Below are 27,944 nucleotides of genomic sequence, written 5' to 3'. Positions count from 1 at the left end.
TCGACTACTTTTGCTGTTCTGAACAACACAAGATTCATGGATATTCACAAGACAGTGGTTATATGATACTTCATACTGCAGGTGTGAACCCCTTCAACTGTTTATCTTGGTACAAATCAATCTCAGGCCCTGGAGCATTTACTCTCATCTGATATTCTGCGTACCTATAATTATCATCCGTGAATAGTGTCATCAGGTTGGTAAGTGACTGAATAAAAAGACTCTTTTTACACAACCAAGAGATTTATTCAACCGGCGTTTCGGTGACCGAAAAATGAAATGAATGGTCACCGAAACGTCGGTTGAATAAATCTTTTGGTTGTGTAAAAAGAGTCTTTTTATTCTATAATTATCATAACTACAATGTAGGTCATCTAACCTGCAGTCAAATGCTGTAGACAAGGTCATCATATCTTAAGGCACAAATATGAGAGGAATGCCGATTATGTTACTTCGTAACAATGGAATAGTCTGCAATTTGTCCAGTCAGGTATCTCTGGGTTTTTTAAAAAGTATTTTTGTCATGTGGCTCACAATCTATTTCATCTGCATGACCCCGCATGTATGCAACCTGCCAAGACAATGTACAGTGCCTGCAGCTAATAAACTGATCGGTTTGGTTTTCAACTGAAGACCTGTGGTGAGTGCTTCAGTATTGAAGGCAATCAGGAGAAACTAATTTGAAACTAATAAGGTGGAATGAACCACCAAACATCAAAGAATGGCAAACTCCAATTGCGTCTTTGTTAGAGGGTAGATATGGAAATAGGATATACCAGTATCAGCCTGGTGTGTTATGCCCAAGGGCAGTTGTGCCAGTTATACTGATAGTCATACAGATACAGTCATAGGTGTCACAGCATATTATTACAACTGAAGCTGATAATATGTTTCTTTTATTAAGCTACCCCGACGACCAACTTGCTGGGGACGTAGGGATGAGGGCTGAAGACCTAGAGCACTTAAGGTCCGACCAGGCAAGCCACCTGACATACATGATGATGATGATTACAAGCTTGACCTAAGGCCACACCAATTTAATTTCTTGGTTAACAGATTTTTTTTTTAATTTTAGCAACAACAAAAATCATGAAAACAGAAGGCTGGGGTGAAAACTTGCACCTGACCCTGTTCACTCCCTGAAATTGTGTGCACCAAAGTACAAACTTTCTTCAGAGATTCTGTTTTCCTGTTGATTTTCCAATCTAGATTTTTTTTTTTTAAATTCCGTTAACCAAGAAATTAAAATGGTGTGGCCTAAAGGTTGTTTAAATCAGATACATGGATAGGAGACAGGGCAAGAAAGGCAGGGCATTTAACTAAAAAAACATGGGAACAGCTTTGCTTAAAATTATTGGAGCATTTTTCTTCAGTTCCATGTATTTCACTACCAAATCTTAATTGCAAAGAAAGTTTCAAACGCTTATGCACAACTCTGACATTTGAGAAATGAATCTACGTTATCATTTTATAATACAATGCTAAACTTTCTTCCAACACTAAGGTATTCACGGATCGAATTTTCGACGACCACTGTCGCCTTCTTCAGGATCAATAATGACCAATCACGGCCGAACGTAAACTCGCGAGAGTTACGGACACGTGACTCTATTGACACATGTCACTGCGGATACGTGACGTCAGCAATTGGTCAAACGTGCCAGGAAGTTTATAACGCCCACTGTCTCTGTTGAGTGACGGCTGGAGTGCCCTGATATATATGGCCTCCTTTATACCTCTCATAAAGTAGTCCTGTTCAGTGTCCAGAATTCTGACTTTGTCCAGCGAAACTTCCTGGCACGTTTGACCAATTGCTGACGTCACGTATCCGCAGTGACATGTGTCAATAGAGTCACGTGTCCGTAACGCTCGCGAGTTTACGTTCGGCAGTGATTGGTCATTATTGATCCTGAAGAAGGCGACAGTGGTCGTCGAAAATTCGATCCGTGAATACCTTAGTGTTGGAAGAAAGTTTAGCATTGTATTATGATTACTACCAACACAGATGAGCTTTCATTACGTTATCATTTCTTTTGCCTTACAATGGTTGCCTTAAAAGGTAGCAAAGCTAACCCATCACCAAATTGTTCTAAAATGTCACAAATTCTTTATTTGCCTCCTAGTGTCAGCTAGTTCACTGTATATCAATATGGCACAATGGGCTGGGTGAAATGTGGGATTAAAGTTGTCAGACAATGTCAATTTATAAAAATCTGATATTTGCTGGAAGACAAGTAAAATATTGCATGACAATATGACTTTTCAAAAGGTGATGACAGAGAGGATTAACAATGTCAACCTCCATATGATGAATCTGGTCTTCAGGGTAATATGGTTGAAACAAACATATTTGACAAGCTATGTCCTCCATTGTCCAACCAATACTGCTGAGTAATTATTGTCATTTATAAAAATAGCAGATTCCCATGGTTAGAACAGGAGAGGGGACAGGTAAAGGTCAGACTTGCCAAAAATACATGCAGGTTTTGTGCATGCTGCCTATTCTGTGACACCAGGGTTCACTAAAACTGTTTTCGCAAGTTGACCTAGTCCCAAGTTTCACCTGAGAGTGTATAGATAAGGCCACACCAATTTATTTTCTTGGTTAATGGAATAAAAAATAAATTTAAAAAATGCCAGCTTGGAAAAACAACATGAAAACAGAATCTCAGAGGAATGTTTTTACTTTGGTGCACACAATTTCAGGGAGTGAACAGAGTCAGGTGCAAGTTTTCACCCCAGCCTTCTGTTTTCATGATTTGTTTTTTGCTAAAATTAACAAAAAAAATCCGTTAACCAAGAAATTAAATTGTTGTGGCCTAAGATAAGCCCCCCACTCTCCAGGCACCTGATGGTTCTGTTAGATGTTCTAATTCCACCCCCTGCCTGGGATGTGATAAGATCTCCCCACGCCTGGTGCCTCTGTAATCCTTGTTGGTTTTTCTCCCCTTTGTCTGTCTACCTTTAATAGATGTAAGCACAACTGGAGACAAATCCCTGTCTGCCTCTCTTAATTGCTATACAAACTGGAGTTTCTAGCCATTCCATCCATAGGAAAGGAGAAAACTTGTTATTAGAGCTGACATGAAACTTTGATTACCTGATCAATAAAGTAGCAGTGAATCTTGGTCCTGAAGATGGCTCCATCTACTACATGCACTTCAATGAAATGACCCTGGACATGGGAAAATGGAAACTCTGTCAGTATTCTATGTATTTTCCCCTATGACTAAACATTCTGAATACCTTCTTTGTTGTATTAGCATCACACATAACACCACTGCAGAACTATCCTACTGATTCTCTGTCATGACAGACTGACATAACTGTACTCTAACACGTCATCACCAAATTCCATATGCACTAATATGATAACTTTTGATTGGTAAGTATACCTGACAGTGTACTGTTACAGTACTTCTCCCAACACCTGCCATTATGATTAGAAAGAATGTATACAGATAAGGTGTCCTCATGCAGATAGTTGGTGATGAAGATTGTTCTCTATGAAATGTCATACTTTTAAATCAAGATGTAATATGTAGTTTCTATGTACATATACAAGCAGCTGTACACACATTGATACAATAACTCACCATTCTACTAGACTCACTATTGCTGGCAGTTTTGGCACTTCCTATGGAGCGTAAGACAGTGAAGGCTGCAGACAGATGCTGTAGGGGAAACAAGGTTAGGATTTCTAAAAAAATGTACACATATGTAACTATGGAAACAAAATAGACTGAGCCACTGAAACAGCAATGATTTGGCTACCCCTGTGAAAACAGTGATAGCGCTGTAGCCTACACAATATTTCCAAATATAACGTTATCTGTTTCCTAAGATGCTGTCTCAACTTGAGTAAACCTTTTCAAAATTCCAGACAGACATTTTTCAGCAATGTTTTTGTAAGACGTGAAAGTAGTTTTGACAGCCATCTATTTCCAACCTGTTGGGACTACCCCCACCCCTCCCTTGCACTTTGCCAAGATTTAGTCCTCTCCACTCCATAAATAACTACTTCTAGGGTATAATCTTCTTCACAAAGAGTGTGAATAGCATAGTGTTTGTTGAAAAGATTACAAACTTCTTTGCTTTTGCAAGAGATGCCCCACCTCAAGACACCACACCCAAGGACAACAGATACACAAATTCAGGTGAGCTCCTTCCATGGTTCTTTAAGCATATGTCATTTGCAGTTGGAAGGTACTATATAATTATGTACTATACTACGTTTGTGAAGGTTAGACATCCAGGTAAACAATATATAAAGAGAATTCAGACTCTACAACTGGATAAGAATTCAGAGATTTATTTCCGGACGTCCATCACTCTTCTTCAGCGTCACTAAAATGAACTAGCAGAACTAACCAGTACGTATACTTATTTACAATAACTAGAAAAACCACGAAACGTCAGGAAATAAATCTCCGAATTCTAATCCAGTTGTAGAGTCTGAATTCTCTTCATATATAATTGTGTACTTCAATAAAGCACAGTTTTAGGTGGCATGTTACAGAAACGTATGTAAAAAGGATGTGTTAACCTTATGAAACATCTTTATACATTTGATCATGCCTTGTTGCATTCAGATTTCATTGTAGCGACAGTAAGGGCTGACATTTTCCTAATGATAAACCTAACAAAAGAAGCAGACATCAGGTGGGCAGAGTAATCACCTCAGACTCTAGAGAGAGAATTAGAGCCAGAAACCTCTGGCTCAGCAGGAAATCAACAGTAGTGAAACAAAGAAGCGGGTAGAAACAGTCTCCTGGCCCCCGGGATTCGAACCCACACCAAAACCGGGCAGCCAGATCACAGGCTGCACGCCTTAACCACTAGGCTAAAAGGTCTAGACCAGTTAGACTGGTCAGTTGGAGACGCTTGCACCCCACTGTTATACTACTCCCCCTTTTCTTTTTAAGATTCGTCCTTGAATCTCTGAGTTTGATATCCCTGTGTGGCACATTTTTCCAGGCTCACAGGGTCGGTGTGGGAACCAGTGAAACAAAGAAGCGAGTAGAACAGTCTCCTGGCCCCCGGGATTCGAACCCGCGCCGACTGTTACAGGAGGAAGGGACAAACACACTTTTGATATGTGAAAAGGGACAGCGGGAGGAAGCTGAGGGACACAATGGAGTAGAAATGATTTGTGGCAAGAATCTTTTTTCCCTCTTTATTGGCTTTTCAAAAGGAAATTATACATTCAAATAATATACATAAGCTCGACATACACGAGTCACAAAAAACTAACTAAAAAGTAGGACATTATATTGTGTACAGAGGTAGTACACACTCAAAGAAACAAACAATAGCTTTCCTTAAAATATCAAGTACCATTTGTCACCAATCAACATTGTTCATGAAGTATCAGATGAATATCAGTATCAATAAGATAGATATCTGTATCAGTAAGAATGTTGGTGGGTGGAATAGGCTATGTGAGATGTTAATTACAAGGACAAGAAAATGACAGACATTCCTTGTCCCAAACTGTCCTTCCTGGTCAAGCACATAAAGTCAAATGACAGCTATGAAGGGAGAAATCTTCACTTGGTCTATCAGCCTATCATTAGTCTGGAATCCAAAGCTATTGTAGCTCCTGAGTCTCTCTCCAAATCTGAGGTGGTACTTTTGAACATGTGTCATTAAGTATCCAGTTGAAAGGTGTTGAGTACTATTCACACAGTGACGAAAGGATCACTGACTCACCTTCAAACTGTTTATTGAGTGAGTATCACTTGGTGATGGCCGAGTGAGATACGAGGCACATGATGAATACAGCTGCCTCTGTTTGATGAAGGTCAGAAGTGATGTGTCCAGAGACATACCTGCAGCACGCATATCCTGTCTGGAGTCTGAAGGCATTTGCGGAGACTCGGGAGCTATAATAGGTTTGGATTCCAGGCTACAATAATGCTACTATCATTGCTTCAGAGCAATGTCCACAAAAGAAGGTCGCCATGAGTGTTTTACCTTGAAGGCGTCTGTCTCAGGCCCTCCTCCCGCCACATCAAACAGTTGTCTCAGCAGGAGCTGTGAGGAGTAAGTCTTCCCACTGCCATTCTCACCACTGTTGGGGAAACAGAAATATAACAATTACTGTAGCAGAAAATACCGGTGGTTAGGCAAAATAGCATTAAGGCTGTAGTTGTCAAAATGTAAATAAGAAAATATCAGTGTAGGGTGTTTAAGCATTTTACATAGCAGTGATTGACAAATTTAAGTATAGGTTGCAGTACTGTTGTTTGGCCCATTCATTTTTTCTTAGAACAGTTTTTCGATCTTATAGCCTACAGTAGAAAAATACAATGATTCAGCAGTCCGCTTCAAGTTAAAGGCACCCAGAGCATTTTATGATGCTTGAAAACTGGAAATATTCTAGTTGCTGTAATCTTCATGAAATTGACATTTAATGCCACTGTTTACTACAGTTCTCACCACACAACGACATCGTATCTTTGCTCCTTTAATGTCAATATGTAATGGTATAGTGTTATTAAAACTTACTATGTGTAGGAATGACTAGAAATTGGAGTTTTTTTATTCAAGTTTTAAGCCTCATAAAATGCTCTGGATTCCTTTAAGTACTGTAGTTCTTGTTTCTTTCACTGTAACTTTAAGTTCACTGTTTTCACTGTCACTGCTGGACCGTGAACTTATCATCACAGTGAAAAACCTATTTATGATTCCTTCAAACATCCTTTCTGCAAGTCACTTGCTACCACCGTGAAGTTAAAGTTCAGTGAAAATGTCCATTTTTCTAATACCGTGAAATTTTGCTACCGTGAACTTAAAGTGAATTACAGTATAGGTTGCAGTACTGTTGTTTGGCCCAATCATTTTTTCTTAGAACAGCCTGTCGATCTTATAGCCTACAGTAGAAAAAAAAGATGACTCAGCTGTCCGCTTGAAGCTAAATGATGCACAGAAGTTTGATGTGATCTGGGATCCTTGAACACATAGTTAATTTCAACACCATGTCTGATAATGCCAAACAACTTTTGATTTTACGTGGCAGTTCCATTATTTCTTCTAGCATTAACTGTAATATCATGTTAGCTGTCCAAGGCTATGTCTTAGCAACTAAACACTTTTAGTTATATGTGTTCTTTTACTTTCTTTTCCGCTGGGGGGGCGCTTGGTCGGACTCACACCAACTAGTTTACTCCCGTCATTCATTGTTTTAGTGTGTTGTCAAACATCTTATTTTCCATACTGTACAAGTGGCGGCTATGATATAAGTTGTGCACAACTTGAGTAAGCCGCCACTTTGTCTTTGGTCATGTATTTGATCCTTCTTTGAATAAAAAAAATTTAAAAAGTTTGATGTCCCACCTGAAGATGGCGACTTGTGAGTGACCAGTCTCCAGCTGCTGTTTGACAGTGTCCTTCGCCACCCTGTGCAGAGGCTGGTGTCTGCGGGGGTCCGCATGTAGCGCAACATCAGGGAAGCTACAGTTGTAGGGGTTCGCCAGCACAGTGATAGGTCCTATATTCGTCTGCAAGAGGATTTGAAAACAAATTTAGAATCGGACATACATTTCCGAAAATAATTTCATCAGGTTGGTAGAATATAGGATATAGGAGATTTTTTGCCACCTACATCAGCTACTTATAGCGGTGAGAAGCAGTACTCCAGTCAGAAGCTCTGCAGAAGGTGTCTGACAGACATCAAAACGTTAGCAGGTGAGATCAATACCTGGTTGTGTACAAACAATCTCCTATATCCGACATACATTCTTCATACAAATATATATATCATGAATATAACGTTACCCGTGGAGCCTTCAGTACAAGTACAATGAAAAGCTTTACTAAAAATCAGAATCATTCTAATCCTCAACCATTCTAATTTTCATCCAACTTGTGCGTCATAAATAGCACCCTTGGATTCTTAACTGGTGTAAAAGCTGTCATTTCAGAGTGCAGACATCCTAATTAGACCCCCGTCTTGTTAGAGGGACATCTCCAGTATGACACGTATATTCTGGAATTTCTTTTATGGCTCAGTGAGAAAAGTTTTATGAAGACTTTATTGCATTATGATGACAGGACCTGGGATGCGGGGAAGCTTTATGTGATGGCATTGGCTCGTAATGTCAGTTATTTTTACTGTTGCTACACAATAAAGTGCACGATAAGTGCACATCATGCTACAGCACCAACACATGTTGCATAATTCAAGAGCAACTCCACATGCTTGGAGTACTTGGTGATTTATATGACTGCATAAAGCCAGAGTTTCAGCATGACAGCAATACATCAGAAACACACAGTTTGGGAAGTTTTTGAATTGGCGTAATTTCTATTTATTCTGGGTTGTTACCAAGATTGACCAAAGGAATTCCCATATGTCCTGGGAAAGAACTGATAATGATAGCAACATTTTGGTAATTACTAGAAAGCACTAATTGAGGAAATAAAGATTACATTTTCAAGACACGACCCTGTCAAACAGGTGGTCTTGTCAGGATTGCACACTTTGTGATTGTGTTACATCAGGGTAGTTAGACTCACTGTTAGGGATTTTAAATCAAACAAACTCTGTAGATGAACCTGTTGGTTAGTAGAAGTGCAAAACTACCTGGTAATGTCCAACTGGCCTGTGTCTATGTTGCCAAGTCAATTGCTACCAATTTTCTGACAAGTAATAAAGATTAAACTCAGCTCCTCCTTGTATTTGAAGCTGAGATGAGTTATGACTTGATAATGATACAATAATACTATGCTATGATCTATTACCAACAACATCCAGGTTTTATCAATACTTATTGCCCCGTCGTCTGTCAAGCTAGAGAAAACGTATCAAAGAGCTCTCTATGCAGACCCCGAACACCGACGATTCAATATGGCCGCCAGAAATTCTTCCGGTCTTGATATGAGCGGAATAACTTGATAAAACTGGTAAACACTTAAGATTTGCTCCATATTTTTTATTCATGATTGCATAGACAATGTATTCAGGGCGTGACATAAGGTCCCTGACCATGTACAATGCATATTAGACCCGTTTGCGGTGGGTTGCGGTCGTTTGCGGTGGTTTGTGGTGTTTAGGTATACCCCTAAGTTGTTACACCTAAAATATTACATGTCTGCAAAGCCTTTACATCAACACTCACATAATACTCCCCACTGTAGAATCTGGACTGCAGGGTGCGGAGGATGGCATCCTCTGTCAGCGGGCCAGCCAGGTGGATCAGGTCGGTCATGTGGGAGAACCGGCCTGGACTGGACTGGCTGGACACAGACGCTCTCCGGGAACCTGGGGAAAACAGCCGAAAAATACAAATTTTAAACTGTGAAATGCACAACCAGGTCACAATGGTATCATTTTCTAAAAACCAAAAAACGTAAATCTTTTGGCAAGACATCCTTTAAAATTGTTCCAGAGGAATGAAAAGCAGCTCCAACATTACAACAAGAAAAGTGCATGAATCATCTGTTATTAGTCCTGATTTTCTGCCATTTCATTTCTTCCATTATCTTGCTGACTCTCAAATCCCAAGAGAATGTTCAATTCCCACAGGGCCATTTTTCCTCACCATTTAGCACTCATTTGGCTCATTAAAAGTTGTATGGGGGAAGAATTATAAGGTTAGGGCTGTGTGAACAGAAACAAAAACTAATAGCAGGTCCTGTGTCATCAGAAAGCAATGCGGATCTACTGATATAAAAAGTCTATCAACATTATCATTCATTCACTCGATGTCAGCTTTGTTCCCCATAATAACTTCCTTCCTTATAACCTCCTTGGTCATACAGGATACCTCCTGCAACTACTTCTGGAGCCAATTCTTCCACATGTCATCTTTAAATAAAGCTTTAAAAAGCTTTATTAGACATACAGAATAACTGCTGCCACACATGATGGTTTGAACCTGTAGGTAAGAGAAAGCCCAACTGAACAACAGAAACAAATATGTCCAGGGGGGTGGGGGTATCCATCATCATGGTATTACTTTGTGTCCTCCAACACAGGAACCTGTACTGCATCATTACCCAACCATCCAGTAGGGCACCTGTCCTGGTGTTTCCACTCATCATCGGACACTAAACACATAAACACTGGACCAGCAGCAGGTGGGCGCCAAAGGTCAGACTGTTTGAAGTATGGCGGATAGTTGTAGCCTCCTTTGCAGACTTCGTATAATGTCGGCGTATATATTGGGGGGGGGGGTGGGAGGGGAGGGGAGGGGAGAGGTTCTTTCAGGCCGGCAAGGGAGTTATGTTAAGCCAAGGGAGGGACGACCTCGGCTACACAACTCTCTTGGCTACACAACTCCCTTGCCGGCATTAGAGAACCTTGCACCCCCCCCCCCCCCCCCAATATATACGCTGCCGTTATAGGAAGTCTGCGAAGGAGGCTAGGATAGTTGTCCATTTGTGTATCTTGTATCTTCTGCAACAGAATGAGTGGGCCATATTCTGACAAGAAGAGCTGATGATATAAGCTGTTAATTTTTCAGTACTGAAGTGACAATATATATCTCATATCATCCCTTCATCTCTTCACTTGCAGATATCTGGGAAATATCGTTTCTTTCAAAACAATGACAAACACTATGTGGATTCTCTGAGAGAGCAAAATCACAGCTGCAATAACCAACAAAAACTTAACAACTTGGTACAATGAGTTCTTCATGTACCATTAATTTCAAGGCTTAGAACTTTATAACTAAATTTCAAACCCAACCATAGTGTCAAACATGAATATCCTTACCTACATGACACAATACCTGAACATGTCCTGTCCACATGATTCACTGTCCCTCATCCTCAGTTTTACATCACAACATCTACACAAGATCCAAACAAGCCCTTTCTGAATTGGACCAACCTGCTTCAGTTCACTCTCCACAATCCAATAAGTATTTCCAGTATATAGCCAAGACTCAATTAAGAAACCTTGGAGACTCTTCTAGCTTCCTATAGAAAGGAATTCTGTGTTTACGTCTTGGGGAAACTCAGAACACTTAGCATAGCGCCCTTCACAGGAAGGAGACATGTAAACAGGATGAAATGGTTGGAACGTAGATAAGTTCACATGTGGAATGAACATTAGGGGAAAGCATAAACATTAAGGAATAAAAAGACCTACACTTCTGTTGGTAAAATTTCATTAAGTATATTCCATTATGGAGATGAAACAGCTGACACGATCCACTTAGCACCATGGAGACAACATGGCAATTGAATGGCTTTGCATGACAAGGGATGGTGGTAGATTTGGCAAAAAAAATAGAGAGCATTGTTCCCTTAATCCACCCTGGTGATCTGCCCTTAAGGTTAAGGTGCCTTTGAAATCCTATTTTCATTTCGTCTGGATGTTGACCTTGCAAATGTTGCATGTTAAAACAGTCCCTTTTCGTTTTGAACGGAAATGGGCACCTTGTCTCCAAACTTTTAACTAAATGGAACGTTATGTGGAATATCAGTATTAATCTCATAATCAAACAAATATAAAGACACTACTTGTCCGGACACTTATTACAACTTAAGCCAACAAAAGTATTCCATACCTCTCATAGAGACACCTTTGCTCATTAGCTGTTTGCTATTCAGATGTATTTTGCCAAATGTACTTGAACAGCGCAGCATTACACTTCACTACAAACAGCTCAGGTACTAACATCTTCCTGCCAGGACAAAGAACTTGACAACCTTGACCCTGGGGTAATGATTTGCACAACCTTGGGGTTTCTATTACGGCAAATAGTATCAGTTATTCTAATTGAACCAACAAACATACCAGAGCCTCTGTTCTGTTTATGTTCGTGCTTTGTGTTCTTTTGAACCCCCTGATATGTCACACCTTTTTGGTAATCCAAGTACCTGGGCAGCAGGTATAACTTGCAAGCACTGTCAAAGCTACCTAGGATGAAGGCGGGACAAAGTTCTAAAGGTGCCGACATCACTGCCATTGCACCTGGCACAATGGGATAGGTTTCCCCTCCAAAGGTTTCTATGTAACAACAAATATGGGCAGCCTTGTGGATTATTACCGTGGATGAGCACAAACAGAACTACAAGGCTGCACAACACCCCTACAAAGGAGCAGAAAGTGTTCTACTTCAACATTTTTACAATTTCTATGGTCTGTTATAATAAGATACATACATATATTCAAAAATCTAACATACAGTGGGTTTACGCTTTTTCCCCAGGTGCCCAGGGGAAAAAAGCTTCTTCTGTTTATGTGCCATCAAACAGTATGCATGAGAACAAAATTGTCTCCTGCTACATTAAGCTCCATATTGAATGGCTGATCCCCTATATTTCCTGTTCTTTGGCTCTGCTTCTTGTGGTCTCTTTTCAAGACTATTCATATTTCTAAGGGACAGTCTCCCCCCACCGGCCTTCCTGGTCCATCCATGATTAAACATATTGTGTCAAATAGCTCTAATATCCTACCTATACAAGTCTGGCTAATGTTACATAGAAGATCTGTATGGGGTCTTCCCAGGCTGATCTGCTCAGGTCCCCACTCATGCATGGAATGTGCCCTACTACCAGGGTCAGACCACTGTACTGACAAGGTCCATATAAACAACACACTCTCCTCTTGGTCTGTTTACAGGTTGGAGGAGAAGATCACGTTTTAGATGAGGAGGCTTACAATCTGGGCAATCTGTACCAAGACTCCTGTCATAAGAGGAGGTGAGGTTGATACTAGGGGCATGTGGGTCACGGGACAGTAAAAAGAACACCTGTTTCCAACGCAGATTCTTAACATACTTGTTGAATAGAGTGTTTGGACAGGCTTTACACCCTCAGCAATATCCCAGGGTCAGTAAATCTCCATAATTAACCTTAATCCTATTAACTGTCTTTGGTTCGTAGACTTTGTTCACAGACCATCATCCTAAGGATAAAAGCCAACAGACAATATGTTTTTTTCCGAAATATTCACATAGATAGACGGCTTTACTGTTTACATGTATATGACCAACAGGACCTACAGCAGAGAAAAGAAGTTCTAAGGTATAATTACTGTACGCCAAAAATGATTACTCAAGCAACTGGATAAAATTTTGAAACAGTCAGACGTAGTCACTGACGAAAGACAGTGGATGCTGTCTGAAACGTCTGACTGTTTCAAAATTTTATCCAGTTGCTTGAGTAATTATTTTTGGCGTATCTTACTACTTGGATGTTACTTTCATCAACGTATAATTACTGTACTTTGAAGTACTCACCTCTCCGACTGGACATTCTGGAGGTGCGACTTTTGGTGTCGTCCTCCCCTTTGATGCTGAGGGCTGAGCGGATGGATGCAAGCTCCGAACCCAGGGACTTCAGCTGTTCTCTCAACAGCTCAACATCATCTGAGGTAGATGCTGCATGGGAATAAAATACAAGTCATCAGATATATAAAGTTTAAGTTAAAATCCTCCCACACCATTATTGATATACAGGGCGGTGCCCATCACCGTTTCATAGCCCTGGGCCACACTGTGGTGCAATCACTGTAGCAGGGGGCTAGTCCACTGGCAGTGAAGTGTGTTTAACTTCCATACTGTTTCAGAAGTATGTACCATTTTTATAAAGTCTTTGGTATGACTCAATGCGCCTCTTGTCCAGAGGTGTCCTCCCTGGGGCTTGAACCCCAGACCACTACACCACAGGGACACCCCCCCCCCCCCATCAGATATATAATCAAATGTATTTTTCAAAGGACTTCCAAGCCAGACACCTTTTTGTCAAACCTTCTGTCTCACCAAGTTAGGCTCTCTTTACATTATACTTTTGCCGTCAGCGCCACTGGCGTCAGCGCCACTGGCGACAGCGGGAACCCCGTGTAAAGACAATTCCCGTCGACGTAGTCCCGCTGTTAACAAATTTTCTCCCGTCAGCTTCGAAGCCGTCGCCCGTCAGCACAGCGGGAGTCCCCGTCAACTTCAAACTCCGTCTAAAGAGAATACGTCGGGCTCGCGTCAGCGGGAGTCAGGGTTTCGGCGATTAGCATAAAGCACGCGCTGATTAGCATACTGTAAGTCTACTTAGATCCCCGGTATATATATATAGAGAGAGATTCGCGGGATCCGCGGCGACTTTTGTGCCGTGCATTCATTTCCCCGCGGATATATTTATCGTACTTGTGCCCCCCTCCCCACATTTACGAGTGATGAGCATGGAATATCTACACATAAACAAGGCTTTGCATTGTAGTTTAATACGGGCGGGGAGACGCCGTCTACCGTTGTACAATCATACAATTTTGTTTCTTGCTTTTGTTATGCTTACGCCCGATACTTTCTACAAGATGGCGAAATGCAAGCACCGCAGGTGTCTGTCATATTTCCGGGCGGTGTGTCTAGAGACGTCGCGACAGCGGCCTCCCGACAGCGGGAAATTTCGCCGCTGACGCGAAAAACGTAATGTAAACTGCGCCTAAGCCATCACTTCCTGGATCCAGGACAGATACAACCTCCTCACCTGACATAACTCATCCCCAGACATATCATATTCTATCCCCAAAGACATAAAATCAATTGGGGAGGTCCTTATCTTTACCACCACCTCCTGCTATGAATCAGGGCAGGAATGTGAGTTCTGGCAAGTTAATCCTGGGACAGATAGGCATGATAAAGGGGTGAGGACATGTTGGAAGGGTCATCACCTGCTTTCAAGGAGTAAGACAGGAAACAGATATAAGGTCACCTGTCAGAGATGTCACTGATGTCTGTACAGTGTAACCATTACAGTTGTACATTTGGTATATATAATGTAGAGGTAGGTATCAAATGTTAGACTTTCTGAGGCATAAGTCACCTACAGACTTACTCCTGATGCACTATATTGGTCCACGTAGAGTGCAGACCTATCCCTGCATAATATGCATTGCAATTTCTAGGGTTGACCTGTGATAAGACAGGGTCAATCATTATGCAGGCCACCTGTATGAAATCAAAGGAAGGCCTGAATGTACAAAGCTCCTGTTGATGGACATCTATCTTCACAGGTCTGCCAGGACATATTAATGAGGAATTACTGTCCAAACTGACCCTGAGGAAAACAATTTACACCACATGATGGAGAGCCTGTACCACCGAACATGACAGGACAGAGGTCAATGTGAAAGAACATGCTTGTGTATCTAGAAAACATGACAATTCATGCAGATGACTTAGTTCAAATGGAGCTTGCCAAGACAGGATGACTTGACAATGATGGATCTCTCTATGCTGCACAACCCAGATAGCTGGACAGCGCTGATAAGGCGTTTGATATACAGTCAAACCTGCCTAGGCGACCACCTTTTCAACGCGACCACCTGGCCATGGCGACCGCTTTTTCTCGGTCCCGAAATTTTTCCCCATAGGCACAAGCATTAAGCTGCCTACCCAAGGCGACCACCTGTCCAACGCGACCGCGACCGCCACGAATTGGGACCGCACAGAGCACAATCCCTGCCCATGGCGGCCGCCTAATTTTCAAGCGTGTGGTGACATCGGATCATTTTGCTGTCGGATTTCACGGAAATGTTTTCAAGACTTTGAAGGACAAAAATAAGGACAAAAATACATGGAATAGCAATTTTATAGCATCGATTCCTCCATGAAGTGTTTTATTCAAACGTTCCCCCTATAGATATTGTAAAGACAAATGTTTGTGATGTTGTTGTGCCTATCGTAATAGTTTACCGCAAACTCAGTTCGGTTTAAATTCAATTTTCAAAACGAATACGTAGTGCATGGCGTCAAAAAGTCAGATTTCGCAGAAACTACTATCTATTTCTTGTATTTTCAACAAAAATCTGTCTGTGTCTTACTAAATTCCGCCGAAAAATGACTTCGCGGCGGGCAAAACGTCGGGCGAGAAATATTGTTCCTTGGTCCCGACGCCATCTTGGATTTTGCCGCGGCCCGGATTTGGCGTACCGATGACCTTTCTAAAACACGTTGCTTTTGTGTATGAACATTTACGAATACTCTAGTTATTAATTAAAATTAATATTCTTATTTTCTTTTTATTTCCATGAATCTCACAAACCTTTATTGGACGGTGTGCGTTCTGCTGCACTGACTTACCTTTCGATGCGGCGCGGCGCGACGAAATCACACCGTTCCGTTTTCATCTTTAGTTGTCGGATCGAAAACTTTTTGCCCCTTTTATCCAGCGGTCGGCGCCCCAAAAAAGGCTTGGGTCAGCAGGTGTTTTCTAGGGATTTGTCTTAGGCCTTAAAACTTCGATGATGTGCGTGTGTGTGAGTGTGTACTATTTAATGTAACGTGTGAATGCGGGAGGGCGCTGCGATCATCGAGGCAACCATTGTTTTGTAGTCAAAATTATGACAAAAATTTATACACGATGTAGCGGTATACAATTATTACGACGATAACGGAAAATGCAGCACGGAAAATGTAATTTTTGTAGGATCTTTCTGTCAATGAGAATTTAACCTGGTGGGGGTCATATGTCTAAATTCACATAATTTTCCATCCATTTACGTACTGTATTGAAAACCTCGACCTGGAAACATGTGAGTGGAATCCTCTTCATGGCGACCACCTGTCCATCGCGACCGTTTTTGCTCGGTCCGCCGGGTGGTCGCCTTGGGCAGGTTTGACTGTACTGGTAGTGCTTCAGGCAGGAAAAACACTTTAGTACCCCTGATTCTGCCCTTGTTTACAGCAGTTAACCTGTGATATATAAAGTATACAGTTTTGAATGTACCCTATTCTGCCAAATAGCTCTCCTCAAACAAGGTACCTGCTGTCAAGACAAAATACAGCAACTCTGATGTTATGAAGAATACTAGGCTCTATCATCTAAAAAAAATGAAACATTTCAATACAAGCTATGAAGTTCAACTGCTACATGAGGGCCTGCATGGGGGGGTCTCGACAACGCTCTACGCTAAATTCGGAGGGCCGGCTACGTAATACGCTAAATTCAGAAAGCCTCCCTACGCTCTACGCTAAATTCAGAAAGCCCCCCCTACGCTCTACCATTAATTATGCAGTGGTCGCCAACGCTCTACATAAAATTAAAACGGCCGATTACGCTCTACATAAAAGGCGCATGCAGGCCCTCCTACATGTAAAATACATTTAAGACAATGACCACTTTCTAGACTTCGACTCCATCCTGAACCAAGCCTAGACAATGCTAAACAAAGCCCTTCATTGTAAATCTTGATTGACAGATTTGAAACTATACCTCCATCCTTGCAATAATGATATGCTCATTGACTATACAAAGGTGGGCATGCTCCATGCACAAAAGTGATGCAAGGATAATTTACTGCAAGCACAGACCCCACAATGATTTCCAAAGTAACAAATTATGATATTAACCTTTAAGTCTCCCTCCAATAGAGTTGGAGCTGTAATACTCCTGTCTGAAAACAGCTGGAATGTCAACTGTGCTTACTACAACCCCTCAGGTCCATTAGGGTTTCCTTTCTTCATTACCAGCAAATCACAAGGCCAACTCATCAATCCTGCTGCTGTCTTCCCTCAGGGCAAAATCCTTGTTAGAACTTCTCAAATAACAGCTGAGATTCAAACACACTGAGAAAAGGGAAGGAACTGCAGACCAGACTAGCCTGAATTCAATCAAGCCTCCTGTGACCGCTCGGCGCCCTGTAACCGCCTCGCAAACGCGGGGAGGGGAGAGAAACCCCCGGACAGCTGGAGTTTGCGTTATACAGACTACAGACCAGACATGCAAAAATACATAATTTTTACATTACTGTATGTACTTGGAAAGAAAAAAACTTTAACATTCCGAGAGAAAAGTTATCAAGGAACAACTTCCTCCTTTTATTAGTACAGTATATCTTCAGAAGAAATGGTTCAAAAGGCTATTTACCTTAAGTCATTAAGTTTATCCGGACCTCAAGGCTTAGCCTTAAGACAACAATTTTAGGACAAAGACTTTTTCTTCCACTCTGAAGAAAACGGTAATCCGGCATATTTGCCACCTGTCCAAGGTTGAAACCTGGAGTCATCACAGACCCTTTGATCTTTCCAGGTCAGGAAATGCAGATAATCATCAGTCTGTAGTCAATTGAGCATATATAAAAGAGAGTGCAGACAATATGCACCTTTCCGTTGGAATGCTCTATTGGGAGAGGACAACTAGATGTAAAATGTGCTAAGCTGATCATGAATTATGAAGGAAAAAACACAGAAGGCTGGAATGTAGCATTTTGGATGATTAATTCCCTTAAACGTATATTCTTATCCCATACGGATATCTTGCACACAACGGTCCTGCTACAACAGGAATGACGATATGATGTACTCTACTCTACTCTACTAGGTCAAGAGCAAACTGAGAAATTTGAAACAAAATTTGCATCTGTCGGATTGGATCAAACTTCAAAGAAGATAGATTCATTGAAATGACTATATCAGCTAATCTGTATCTAACACACTGTATATGCCCACCCATAACATACATACCTTGCTGCATATAACAACCCTGGTACAGTCCGAAAGCAATAAGGCTTCTGTTTCTACCAGTTAGTCTCATACTTTAGTCAGCTGTTAGTAGATAAATAAACACTTGTCCTCCTCAGCTGAGGTAAATGTTACAGTTGGCAGCTGACATACATGCAAGTGGTGCACGAGGTACAACCATGCCACACACATAGCTGATATATCCCTGCACACTCTGATCGAGGTACAGAAACCTGTGCCCAATGTCCATAACATACGACGTTCTCTTTCTGGAACCAATCATTTAGGCAGATGTTGGCTAAGCTTAAGCAAGAAAGTGGCAGTCCAAATATGTGCTACAAAAGATCGCAGCGATACAGAACTTTAAGAGCTCAAGGCAGCAAACTTTTCCTTTCATCATCGCAGAGAAACCGCAAGGTTGAACCATGCTGTAACATAAACATCATTGACCTAGAGTTACAAGCAATGTCACTGCAAATAACAGGGCTCCAGTCCACTTGACATTCTGGATAAATGGTAGTTACCCGACACAACCTGGGAGGTCATGTTTTTGGTGCTGTAACTTCTCCGGCTCAATCTACAGTACCCAACACAAACTTGAGGCTGTGTAAACATCTTGACTGGCACTTACTGCCTCAGCAGCACACCTGAACTCAGGTTGAAGCCTAAGCCTGGATACCAGACCTTTCGCATGATGCGATGATAACCCCTTTCGGGCGGGGAACACCTAGTAGTAGGGATAGAGTTGGCACCCGGGAGCGCTTGGCAGCCGAACTCTGATTTCTATCGCGCTATCTGTGGCGGCGGCACAAGTTGCTTCCCCGGCCGAAGGATTAGCGCCAGGAGCGCGGTGGTCTGGCACCCAGGCTAGCTGAAGCCCTAACCAACATATAGGCACATACACACCTGCACAAGGCATGGGCTTTGTAACCCAACTTTCAACAGTCCCAGTGTTCGGGAGATCAAAAAAATATGATCAGATTTTTTTTTTAAATCAAAGATTTCCACAGTTGCACAGTCAAAGTGTCGTCTAGTTTGCTGATACAGTTGCAACAATCAACTAATCCAATCATATCATATTCACAAACACACATGCTACAATAACCTAAATAAGGCCAAATGCCAGAACATGACCACTCTGTTATTGCCAGGTTCCTGGACAGAAACAAAGACCTTGTGACAGGGTCAGATCCTAAAAATCCCTCCCGATGACCCAAGATGACCTGTGCATCCTTGACTCATAACAATGGTACATGTATGCATGGTTCAAGTGTTAGTTCAGCTGTGATGCAGGATAAAGGCCCTACAACCGGGATAAAAATACTGGAGGCTTATGTCCATCTTTCATTCATTTGCACCATACTATACATTTGTAAAGGCCCATTCTCATCGCATACTTGTATTAGGTAGATTAGCTTTATGGAACTGTAATTACATGTACTTTGTACCAGTAAGTGCCATACTTTGTACCTTGTACAATTGTTGTGCAATAAAGATATTGTTATTATCATTATTTGTATCTTTATTGTCCAACAATCTGATGCCTGATAACATATTGAAACTTTTTAAGAGGCCTGATCATGGAACAATGTCGATTGGAGGAGCAAGACCAACCCGTCTTCTACCTACACTCTAAACTGGCCATGGATTGGATCGGTATCTACATTGTAGGTGGGGCTAAGGACCCTCACAGACCTTGGCCTTCGTGGGCCCTCATTCATCGCAAAACTGACATTTTTCTGCCTGCCACCTTTTGTGAAAGGCTTACCCCTCCAGCTTCAACAGAAAGTTAAAAAGACCAAGACCATTGAAGCTTACGCCTACCTAAGCCCAGTACTGGATGCCACGTCAATGTGAATAACATGCCCACTAAAATTAAGGACTGAATTGGACTTACATATACAACAGGAACAACTTCTTCAATTCTAACACATGGAGGAGACACAAATTGTGTGGAACAATGATCTAGAGGTAAAAGATATAATGTTATACGGTATACATTGTTGACCTCAGTGTCTGTATTTGCATCAACAACTTCATCCGGATATCCAACAGACCAACACCCACAGATGCTGGTAGCTTCATCCCTTATGGGTACATAGAAAAAGAGGCCAGTTTTCTGTATGTACTTGGTATCTCAGAAAGCTCGGAGTTAAAAGTTAAGAAGCACCAGAATATGGACAGATGTATTCCTTACAAGTTCTATCCCCACAGTTTACATTGACCTATATATATTATGAGTATAAATTACGACAAATTTTTCAGCACTGCTATTTTTTCCTTAAATATGGTCCGCTATGTTTCATAGAGACCCAAGCCTAAAGATCCCATCTAAAGCGTCTGCATCAAAGACATAAAGTTCAAGCGCTGAAGTTGTTTGATTCAAACACTTCCCTGGTAACCACAACTTCAAAACAGGCTGTTTTTCTTGTCCAAACCAAAGTTCTAAGATAATGTCTAGAAGGAGAGACCACCTGTCTAACTGAAGTAGCAGGCTGTTGACTCAGTCCACCAGAAGTCTGTACTGCTCCATGGTAAACAACACCAAACACTTGTCAAAATGTAATTAGCAGTCTGGAGAGCCAGGCAAAAGAGTTCTGCCTGACACTGATACTACAGAACTGCAGGCAGTTGTCAGAATCATTAAAATCACAGAAATACCACATAAGAGACTCTGTACAACATCAGGAAGGGGGTGACTTAGTCAGCCCATGAAGAGGAAATAACGTACCCACGCAGGAGAGCACATTCACTTGGCAACATTGAGAGCCCTTCAGACCTAATGGAGCCCCCTGACACTATGGACTTTGTGGAATTTGCACTTTTAATTTCCCTCAGAATTTCTTTTATGTGCCCCACCCGACCATGCAGGTCAAGTGACCAGGGGTGAGAGCTGCTGTCATCTGCCTTAGAACCTCTGCTGACACCTGAGATTTACCCTGTCAGACAAAACCCCCTGCCAGGATGTTCTCCTGACATTAATGGCCCCCTGTAATGGTGGGAACACTTTCTTGAGCAAACTTTACCAAGGCAAAGACTACTCCAGAATAAAGAGAGCAACTTTCACACTACATGCTTCATGACATATAGTTTACTCGGGCAGGAAGTTACAATATAGACTTAAGAAGGTATGGTAAATAATGTTTAAAAGCTACAACTTTCTACCACTGACTGAGGCAGTCACTCTCTCCCTCACTTCTGGGGCCTCAGTTTGTGCATAACAAAGACCTCTACTCCATTTATCTTCATTTCTACTTCATGCTGACCACAATGGCACAAACTGAATCAGATATCCAAAAACACAATTGTATTAGATCAACTGGTAGTAAACATGACAGAATCAAAACCAAAGCAATATACATGTATATAAATATACCAAGCAATATCATATTAAGCCATTACAGTGCTTTTGGTAGCCTTCACTCCCACGTTCATACCTTTCATAGGATCAAAACAACTACCCAGTATCATTATCATTATAGATATCAAACTAAAGGCGACATAAAATTTACAACATTACCTATCATGTTCAACACTCTCTGCAACTGTTAACTCAGCCAAGCTCTTTGCCCGCGTCTGCACACTCAGCCAGCACATGCCTCCTCCGTGGTACATGTAGGCAGGAACTCTACTGATCTAGTTATCCCAGCCAGTGGAGATGGCAAGACAAAGCACCTGCTGCACCCAGCTTCTAACCAGCAGCCTGGATGGCTGGTTGGCTGCATGTGTGACAGACGTTTTAGCCACACAATACATAAGGGGATAGATATATGATTCCAGCTAGGGTGGAAACACCAAGAACACTATAATTTTGTGGTCCCCCCTCTGTGTTCTGGCCATCTGTCTGCACCGTATTCCTATGGCAACACAGCCACCGCTCTTAACGTTGTTTCATTGCCAAACAATGGGTTTGCCACTTTCATTTCAATGTGGTTTTCTCATTACTCAATTATATTTCACTTCCCATACCTAGAGGTATGGGTAGAGTGAAATATATTGTATTTATATTTCACTTCCCATACCTAGAGGTATGGGTAGAGTGAAATATATTGTATTTGTCTGGTTCTTCTTCTCCTCCTGACAAACCTTCAAATGGCTTCTTCTCCGCCATTTCTTAACCAACCGACCTGAAATTTGGTGTGGAGGTTGAGATGGCAAATACCCCCAGACCCTTTGTAAATCGTTTTGAAACAGGCCTTAAAATCATTTTTATGGAGGTTTTTTGGGGCATTTTTAGACAATTTTTATATTTTGGGCTCCTGTGCCCTGGTATAACAAGCAAATGACCTGCAATTCGGCACAAGGGTGCCTTGAACATGTCCCTACAGGATTTCAATCACATTTCCGGTGTACATCACTTCAAAATGCTTCGTTTTGGGGACTTTTGGACCCATTTTCAGACCAAAAACGGGTCAAAAGTGCTGTCCCCGTTCCATGTTCTATCTAAGAATCCATGTTCTATCTAAGGTTCCGGGCGTTCCATTTGCTGCTGGCCAAAGAACATGTGTTCTTTTCAGGTAACCTGAGGTCATGTTGCAGGTAAACACGCAAGCCTTTGCACTAAGAAGCTCTTGGCGTCTCGCAGAACTTGAAAAGAGAATTTTTTTGCACGGGTGATTTTGAAACAGTCAATTTATGCATTTAGAGGGACTCCGAGGGAGATTGGCAAAGTATGATGCTCTCGCAAATGTTGCCAAATAAACATGGTTTTTGGGGCATGGTCAAATTTAATTATGGCGGCTTCAACCACTAATAAATCACGACTTGACGACGAGAAAAATGCAATCCGTCTCTGAATTGGTTGTGTCGCACTTATATACAACTTATAATCAAACCCATACCAACGATGATGATATACCACTTATATATATGTCGGCCTTTGTATGTGCCACGAAGCCCTTCCCCCTCCTAATTAGGTTTGCATGCAGTTTCACTTTCTGCACCAACAACCTTTGACCCAGGAAGTAATACTTCACAAGCGCCTCTCAAAGCGCGATTGTCTACACATGATGTGAATTAATATCAGCAAACTTTTGAATTGTTGAAATAATTTTACTGTAAAAAAGACAGGCATTGTTGGCTTTTTATGCGGTAGTTATCTAGCACGTTTTCAATAGGTCATTTTGCGTTGTAGGGGTTCAACACAACTTAAATTGTTAATACTTTTTGAATAGCAAGGTTAAGAATAGACTAGAAATTTCATACGCTATTTATCTCATAATTGTTTACATATGAAATTGTTTTATATAAAATAAACCAATGTCGGGTCGGCCTTTGTATGTGCCACGAAGCCCTTCCCCCTCCTAATAGTAATAACGTTGGGTAACATAAATTCGCCATTTTTCCGATAATGGTTGACTAAAATCAATCCAGCAGAACAATAAAACATCCTTTTTTTCTATTATTCTGTCAGTATCATGTACTATCTTAAAGTTTGCACTAATCATATATATGGTAGATTTTGTCTCTAGTCGTGCTGACACCAGAATATTTCAACTTGAAACTACCGTCCGCCGCACGCACAATGACGGTGTTGTCGGACAGGTGTGAACATTAATTCGGGAGAGAAGATTCGTCTTGAATATCTTACCGCTAATTACATTTTATACAGCAGCTATTCGTTCCATCCGTGGCTTGAGGAGAGTGCTATGGATATAGATGTGTCTAAGTAAAAAAAAAAAACGAAAAAACGGCCGTACCGCACGCATCAGGCCTACGGGAACAACCCGTGTGTTGAGTCGGTAGAACGTCAAAGTCGACATCCACCGTCATGGCAACGAGTACATTATTCATGGCAAGTTAGCCGGATGCCGTAGCATTGATAATACTACTACTATGTCCATGTATTCCTTGTTGTGTTAGAAGCAAACTTTGAGGAAAATATCGTCCTCAGTCCACAATCACACGCAACATTTAGACAAAAAAGTGTTCCTCACAAACCTTTGTCGTCTGCTTGACAACAGGATTCTGGGTAATGATATGGCGGCGGGAAAATACACGTGCCGTAGGTTGTAGCAACAAAGAGGGGTTTTGATGATTGATCACACTTAGAGTCCAATTGCAGGTCAGCAATTTTAAGAAAATAAGTTGTCTTGTAAATGATTGTGTTTAGCAGGAAGCGGATGTGACATTTGTCTTATAAACCAGCCGACAACGATGCAGTGTGATTCTCCCACGATGCCCTCAGACTGTTCCAATAAGGGACGGAGAGTTTTTGTCCTCGTCGCCTTCTAATGCATGGTTATCGAAGCTTTTCAGCCAGTGTTCTGAATGCGTTAGTCTGTCAAGTTTGCATTTCTAGCGGTATTACTGATGTTGCATCTAGCACATATCCCTAAATACGTACCCCGTTTTCGAAAAATCGTGAATTTAAGTACCCCGCGAATTTATGTTACCCAACGTAATAGTTTTGTATATTTGCATAGTGCATGTTTGCGCATTTTTCCAGGGTGATGTATAGTATTGTACTTTTATATAGTGTATAGTATTGTTGTGTATCTTTGCATATGTTCAAGCATGTTAATGAATGTAGATGAAGAATAAATAGATCTTGAGACAAGTCTTCTTGTGTTTAGATGGAATTTTTGGATGGTCCATTTCGTCAAAAGATCAATTATTGCATGGGGGGGCGAAGTGAAATATGCTGAATTTGCTCTTAAAGCAAATGACGGCCAGTCTAGTTGTCTGGTTCTTCTTCTTCTTCTTCTTCTCCTCCTCCTGACAAATCTTCAAATGGCTTCTACTCCGCCATTTCTTAACCAACCGACCTGAAATTTGGTGTGGAGGTTAAGATGGCAAATACCCACAGACCCTTTTTTAATTGTTTTGAAACAGGCCTTAAAATCCGTTTTATGGAGGTTTTTTGGGGCATTTTTAGACAATTTGTATATTTTGGGCTCCTGTGCCCTGGTATTACAAGCAAATGACCCGGAATTCGGCACAAGGGTGCCTTGAACATGTCCCTACAGGATTTCAATCACATTTCTGGTGTACATCACTTCAAAATGCTTCGTTTTGGGGACTTTTGGACCCATTTTCAGACCAAAAACGGGTCAAAAGTGCTGACCCCGTTCCATGTTCTATCTAAGAATCCATGTTCTATCTAACGTTCCGGGCGTTCCATTTGCTGCTGGCCAAAGAACATGGGTTCTTTTCAGGTTATCTGAGGTCATGTTGCAGGTAAACACGCAAGCCTTTGCACTAAGAAGCTCTTGGCGTCTCGCAGAGCTTGAATAGAGAATTTTTTTGCACGGGTGATTTTGAAACAGTCAATTTATGCATCGGGAGGGACTCCGAGGGAGATTGGCAAAGTATGATGCTCTCGCAAATGTTGCCAAATAAACATGGTTTTTGGGGCATGGTCAAATTCAATTATGGCGGCTTCAACCACTAATAAATCACGACTTGACGACGAGAAATATGCAATCCGTCTCTGAATTGGTTGTGTCGCACTTATATACAACTTATAATTAAACCCATACCAACGATGATGATATACCACTAGGCCGAGGTAGGCCGATCCGATCGATTGCGAGCAGGTTTGCATGCAGTTTCACTTTCCGCACCAACAACCTTTGACCCAGGAAGTAATACTTCACAAGCGCCTCTCAAAGCGCGATCGTCTACACATGATGTGAATGAATATCGGCAAACTTTTGAATTGTTGAAATAATTTTACTGTAAAAAAGACAGGCATTGTTGGCTTTTTATGCGGTAGTTATCTAGCACGTTTTTAATAGTTCATTTTGCATTGTAGGGGTTCAACACAACTTAAATTGTTAATACTTTTTGAATAGCAAGGTTAAGAATAGACTAGAAATTTCATATGCTATTTATCTCATAATGGTTTAACGTTACATATGAAATTGTTTTATATGAAATAAACCAATGTCGGGTCGGCCTTTGTATGTGTTTTTACGACCCCCCCCCTCCTAATAGTAATAGGTTGTTCCGAACAAAGTTCAAAGATCACGTCGTAGCCGAAGACGCATCGTTCGATTTCATCCAACTCGGCGTCCTCTATACGTACAAGGACGTTTTCTTTGCTGTATACAACTACAACAACCCACAGAACATAAGAAAAGAACGACCCTGTTGTGTTGGGAAACATGGTCACTGCAGCTGAACGTCCAGTTGTGCTTCTTTTCTCAGACTCGATATGTAAGTATATCGCGAACCATTTACCGCCATCGCATTTTAAGTTTTATGTACATGCAAACCGTGGTGCGAAAGTGGTTGATGTTGCTGCAGACATTTACCATCACCACAATGCTGACTTTGGTATACCTACTGTAGTTTGTGTACATGTTGGCACCAATAATCTCTCGAACGGTCTACAGGAAGTCATGGGAGACTTTGACAAACTGATTGCCATTGCAAAAGACCGCTTCCCCACATCTACTATTGTTATGTCTAGTATTTTGCCAAGACTTGACAAAAGATGCCTAGATGATAGATGCGTTACTGTGAACACAGAGTTGGCTGCGCTGTGTAATTCTCGGGGTGTTCGGTACTTCTAACAGTATTCTTACATATAGGTGATATGTGTGAAGGCACTGGTCCAACATGGGCATCTCCAATACCAAAACTGTTTTCTTCTGAGACATTTGACTCAATATGTGTCAGAATTGATCAATAATGTCTGATGTACAGTTTCCTTTTGTACATATTATTGTCATTTACATACATACATGCAACATGATTGTGATATGAGGTTCAATTTCTATAAGTAAAGCTGTCTGGATTTGTAGTGTTTATTATACGTGTATCTTTCCATATGACCAAGTATACAAAAAATTATATAGATTTTGGGACAATCTTTTTATTATTTCTTAATTCCATTTAGATACATGCGATAGAGTTGTGAGAAAAGTATAAATTTACAATTTTGTAAGTAAAGCTCTCTAGCAGAGTTGTATAGTTTTGTATATTTGCATAGTGTATGTGCTATTTTACAGGGTGATGTATAGTATTGTACTTTATATATAGTGTATAGTATTGTTGTGTATCTTTGCATATGTTCAAGCATGTTAATGAATGTAGATGAAGAATAAACAGATCTTGGGACAGTCTAGTTGTGTTTAGATGGAATTTTTGGATGGTCCATTTCGTCAAAAGATCAATTATTGCATGGGGGGGGGGGGGGAGTGAAATATGCTGAATTTGCTCTTAAAGCAAATGACGGCCAGTCTAGTTGCATTTACCTTATTCTGGACACCCAGTATGCACAGAAAAATAACATTTCGGAAAGGCACCTCTGTCCTATATAGTCATGTCATTGTCTGAGCAATCTAAGATAGAAGTATTTTTCTTTCACCAAATAAGAGGAATGTAATCATAAATTGGGTACAGCAATTTTCCACTAGTACCTGTGCCTTTATCAGACCAGTTGGCTTAAGCCTCCCTATACATGATCTGAATGCTGAAACGGTGGTAATTTCTGATAAGTTCTCCTCAGCACGCAAAAACAGCGGCCTCACGTTACAGATGGACACCTGTTCTGGCTGGGAATAACACTTACAAAAACTAAAT

The 27,944-nt window shown here is 41.2% G+C and overlaps 1 protein-coding gene across 4 annotated transcripts in view; it reads right to left on the bottom strand.

Moving 5' to 3' along the window:
- LOC136440836 (myosin-I heavy chain-like) overlaps positions 1–27,944 on the bottom strand; it is an 88,740-nt gene that overhangs the window by 23,109 nt on the left and 37,687 nt on the right. For all 4 annotated transcript variants that reach the window (XM_066436967.1, XM_066436966.1, XM_066436969.1 and 1 more), the window contains exons 2-7: positions 13,200–13,340; positions 9,123–9,265; positions 7,339–7,502; positions 5,977–6,073; positions 3,597–3,674; positions 3,101–3,175 (exon numbers count right to left, since the gene is read on the bottom strand). In XM_066436967.1, coding sequence (XP_066293064.1) covers positions 3,101–3,175; positions 3,597–3,674; positions 5,977–6,073; positions 7,339–7,502; positions 9,123–9,265; positions 13,200–13,340 — 698 coding nt within the window. The remainder of the gene's footprint in view (positions 1–3,100; positions 3,176–3,596; positions 3,675–5,976; positions 6,074–7,338; positions 7,503–9,122; positions 9,266–13,199; positions 13,341–27,944) is intronic.

This window comes from Branchiostoma lanceolatum, chromosome 8, assembly GCF_035083965.1.
Source record: "Branchiostoma lanceolatum isolate klBraLanc5 chromosome 8, klBraLanc5.hap2, whole genome shotgun sequence".
Classification (NCBI taxonomy): Eukaryota; Metazoa; Chordata; class Leptocardii; order Amphioxiformes; family Branchiostomatidae; genus Branchiostoma; species Branchiostoma lanceolatum.
The sequence above is the reverse complement of the archived record's forward strand: the minus strand, read 5'-3'. Positions and strand labels throughout refer to the sequence as shown.